Below are 4,823 nucleotides of genomic sequence, written 5' to 3' on the forward strand. Positions count from 1 at the left end.
CCCATCAGATTGCTCCAGCATGGACTTTTACCACAGAGTTATGGCTTCTTAGGGAGCTGCCACCTGGTCTGGCATGGGGTTCTCCACGGGCTTCAGGTGCCTCACTGCCTTATTGTCTGGCACAGGCATCTCTGCTCCATTGTGGGGTTCTCCAAGAGTTGTGGGTGGGTGTCTGCTCCACCGTTTATCTCCACGGGCGGCAGAGGGGCCACCTGTTGTCGCACCACAGGTTGCAGGGATATCTCAGCTCCAGCACACATCCTCCTGTTCCATCTTTACTGTCCTTGGTTTCTACATGGCTGTTTCTCTCACATCTCAGTCCTCTCGATGAACCTTAGCAGTCCTGGCAAGAAAAACACCCAGAGCGTGTCCCAGGAGTGGGGAGCATCAGAACTTTCCAAGCCGTGATGCTACAGCCATTGCCAGTAGGATAGCAATGGCCCAGCATGGACAGCCACCCACCCGGATTGCCAGGGTACCAGTCCCCTGCCTCCCATCTCTCTTCAGTGTAGGTCCAGCCTCCGTTTGAGCTGCTTTGTCCCCGTCTTAAATAGGGCATTCCCAGAGGAGTTGGTTGTCTCAGACCTGGCCTGAGGGGATGGGGAGCCTACCCTGGCCAGAGGCTGGTCTGACCAGTTTTGGAGGTGGGGAATCTTTTCACAGCTACTTACAGGGGTCATTTCCACAACCCCTCCCATGCTATCAAACCCCATCACATAAAGCCAGCACATTAAACTTTTTCACAGCTACTTACAGAGGCCATTTCTGCAGTCCCTCCCGTAAACCCAGCACATTGCACACCTCACCTCTACAATTCCATACTTAGGCACAGACTTCAGTCATATCAGCCTCACAATAGCATCATCACGCTGGCATCATCACACTATGGAACAAGAATGAAAACTTTACAAATAATCCACCCCTCGTCCCTTCACCACTGTTACAACAGTCAAAGTTCCCCAGGATGGTTCTTGCTCTCCAGCACTGTGGAGTCCATGTTTTGCCTGTGGCCCTTCTAATCACTATTCCTTATCTCGAATTCCTCAGCTCAGATTGGGCGAAAAAAGACGACTGTCATTGTTTAGCCCAGCCAGTAGCTAAATAACCATGAAGCCGCTCACTCACTCCTCTCCGTTGGTGAGATGGGAGGAAAAAATCTGAAGAAAAGCATAAAACTTGTGGATTGGGATAAAGAGAGTTTAATAAAACAGTGGAAAAAAATAATGAGAAAGAGGCAATGACAACGATAATATTAATGAAAAGAGCAAGTAGAAAACTAGCGGTACAAATGCTAACCATGTGGAACCTGAAATGTGGAACCCTGAAAGCCCAGCCTCATAGAGAGGATGAAAAAAAAAACCCAAACCTCCATCTGCTGACTCCTTCAATATATATTCTCTGGGCATCACATCATATGGTATCAAATAGCCCTCTGATTAATGTGGGTCAGCTGCCCACGCTGTGCGCCTTCCTAGTTTTCCTGTGAAAGGTTAACTCTATCCCAGTCAAACACAGGACATTCTCCCTGTACATAAAGCAAGAAACAGAGGGCACAGGAGACACAAGACTGCATTTCAGTTCTCTGAGCACCTCTCTTCCAGGCCAAAGGCACCACCATTCAGCTGTAGATGGGCTCCTTCTGGCAAGGGCAACCTGCTACTCTGCGGTGCTCGCAGACCCTCCAGGAGAGAGTCCCCCCTGCTATGACCTGTCCATGCCATCATGATGAGGGTTACACAAGGAAAGACTTACACACGTGTGCTCATGCATGCCTGCATCCTCTGCTTCCAGTTGTTTTGAAGAACTTGCTTTCTTTTCTTCTTCTTCTTCATCCTTTACTATACATGTCGGCATTCGTGTACATTTTGTATGGGGGCAACAGATAACGTTGTGGTCTGAGTAGCTGCAGTACTCATGCTCAAGGTTTGAGTAGGTGTAGCAGGTGCCATGGTCTGAGTAGACACAGTTCTTGTCACGGGGGCTTGAGTACAGCTCCTGCATTTGCGCCAAGCACCAGAAGCCAAGGTCTGAGTATTCACAGTGTGTGTTGTGGGGGTTGAGATTACAAGTAATACTGATAATGCATGGTCGAAATTTCTAAATGGTCTATTAATCCTAGTTATACATATAATTAGAAATGTAATCAGGAGACCTTACAACAAGATTATCCTGTTTAGACTATTCCAATGATATTCAATATTCTCAGAATTCTCAAAAGCATTTGTAAATGGTCTGGAGGAGAAGGAGAAAGTGAAGGGAGACATTCTCCTCATGTATTAGCTCTCCAAAAGAAAAGCTACTGATGTAATTGTCAATGATACCAGCCAGGTGACACTTAAAATTCATAAATGAAGTCCACATCACCAGCCACCTCTGCACCTCTGAATAAAGATACAGAACTGGTCCCAACACCCACATTTTTATCAATACCACACAGCACAGCACAGCAATAGTCTTAAATAATGAAAAAATGCCTTTCATCCCAATCCAACACCTAGAGACAGTAAACCGCAAATAAACACTGAAAAAACAGCATATATGGTAGATGATGTGCTGAATAATACAACTCCAAAAGCAACTCTGAGAGCACAGAAAACAACATTCAGTGAGGGACATCCAAAGAAACACAACAAACATTTATATCAAGTTTGTTTTAAAACACTCCAGTCAAAACTGTTGTTATCTCAATGCTTCAAGCCTCGTGTTGGAGGCCATGAAGGATGGTTGTGGTTTAACTAAGCTGGCAATTAAACCCCACACAGCTGCTCACTCACTCTTCCACACCCCCAGGGGATGAGGAAGAGAATTAAAGGGGAAAAGGGAAGGACACCTGTGCTTTGATGTAAGAAACAAACATTATTAATACTAATAATACACATGTGTTATACATTATAAAAATAGTAATGCATAAAAGCAAGTGATGTACAGTATAACTGCTCACCAGCCAGAAACCAAGACCTATTCTATCCCGGCTAATGATCCCAAAACAGGTAAGTCCTGACACCTTGGTCCTGACACCTTGATCCTGGAAGAGCTAGAACCCGGGGGGGTGGGGAGGGTTGGAGAGAGAGAGAGAGAGAGCACTGGGAGACTGAGAATGAGAGCCCCCAGAAGACCAGAGCCATTCCGTCCAGTCAGCCCTCATCTTTGCACTAGGCATGACGTTGCATGACATGGAATACTTAATTAGCAAATTTGGCCCTCAATACTAAGTCTAATTTAAATCTAAGGGGAGTTGTGAACCCTTTCACCCAGCTACACTCCCTCTACAGCCGGTTGTGCTCCTGCACACTGGCAAATCAGGGCAATAGGAAAAGGCCTTGAAGTCTCAGTGCCAACTATAAACATCAGTGGCTCTCAACATTTTTCTCATAACAAAGCTTAGACTAACACAACAACACAGAGCACTTCAAGCTGCTAAAAAGAAGAACTAACGCTGTCCCAACCAAAACAAGGATAATGGAACCATGCAAAAATCTATATGCTCACATAAAGCCCCAGCAACAAATGTGGGAGAGAAGACTCTGGACAAGGATCGGGCCCCAGACATGCTCCTGGTGTTGCCTGAGGACCAGCAGAGCCTGCACAGAGAAGGGATGAGGCAAATGACCCCAGCAACATTTTCCTTTGTTTCCAGCACGGTTCGAGTTGCTTTACTGTCAAGCCCTCCCAGGAGAAAAGCCCACCTGCGTGCAACAATGAGCAACCAACAGAGAGAGAAGGGGGAGCAAGAGAAAATGATGTGGCATCTCCTCTCACATGGGAGTCCTTGGGCATCAGGACAAAAAGCACAAGAGTGTTGCCCATTTCCTGACAAATTTGCCACAAACAAGCCCACAGGAATGACCCAGGTGCACATCACCTGCCTGCACGGGAAATCATCAGCACTTGAGCTGAGCCTTCTACCTGCACTGATGTGTTTCTGCCCCACAAATACTCAAGCCTCTCATCCCGGCACTTCCAGAAACCCTCAGGTGGGAAAGCACGTGGCATAAGCCAGGAAATGAAAAGGCAGCAGTGCAGGAAACCAGGGGACAGCTCATACCATTAGCTGGGATGGTTTGCATTTGACAGAACCTTGTCAGAAAACTAGGACTTCCACAAAGGGTGTCTCTGGGCCTGAGGCAGTGCAGCACTACTATAAAAGGCAGCCCAACTCTCTGCTCTCTCATCCACTTTTCTCGTCTCCTCTTTGGGAATCAGGTGAGTGTGAAGCCTCTTCTCTTCCTCCTCCTACAAGATCAGGTCTTTCCTTGCTGTATGTCTCAGCTGGTACAGGCTGTCCTAGCCCAGGGCTGCGAGCTGCTTCTCATGGGAGAGGGAAGGGGAGAGGTGGTCTTCCAGAGAGAAGTTCTAGGACATAGTTGAGGTGATTTGTGGGCTTTGATCTGGACAGCGTATGCTGGGCCAAGAGCTGTCTTGGTTCCACTGTGGTTAGATGAAGTGTTGCTCCTCATGTTTCCTTATATTCTGCGTCCCCCTGCTCTCTCTCCCAGGTACACCTCTGGCCCAGAGACATGTCCTGCTACGATCAGTGCCGCCCCTGCCAGCCCTGTGGCCCGACCCCCCTGGCCAACAGCTGCAATGAGCCCTGTGTCAGGCAGTGCCAGAACTCCACCGTTGTCATCCAGCCCTCTCCTGTGGTGGTGACCCTGCCCGGCCCCATCCTCAGCTCCTTCCCACAGAACACTGTTGTGGGCTCCTCCACCTCTGCTGCTGTTGGCAGCATCCTCAGCTGTGATGGAGTGCCCATCAACTCTGGGTCGCTTGATCTCTCCTGCATTGCCAGTCGCTACTGTGGCAGCAGATGTCAGCCCTGCTAA

At 48.1% G+C, this 4,823-nt stretch overlaps 1 protein-coding gene across 1 annotated transcript; it reads left to right on the forward strand.

The window, feature by feature from the left end:
* The first annotated feature begins 4,517 nt into the window (after positions 1 to 4,517).
* Positions 4,518 to 4,823, forward strand: LOC104379441 (feather keratin Cos1-1/Cos1-3/Cos2-1). The gene has a single exon (XM_009986718.1). The coding sequence runs from the start codon at positions 4,518 to 4,520 to the stop codon at positions 4,821 to 4,823; it is 306 nt and encodes a 101-aa protein (XP_009985020.1).

This window comes from Tauraco erythrolophus, chromosome 25 (genome assembly GCF_009769465.1).
Source record: "Tauraco erythrolophus isolate bTauEry1 chromosome 25, bTauEry1.pri, whole genome shotgun sequence".
Classification (NCBI taxonomy): Eukaryota; Metazoa; Chordata; class Aves; order Musophagiformes; family Musophagidae; genus Tauraco; species Tauraco erythrolophus.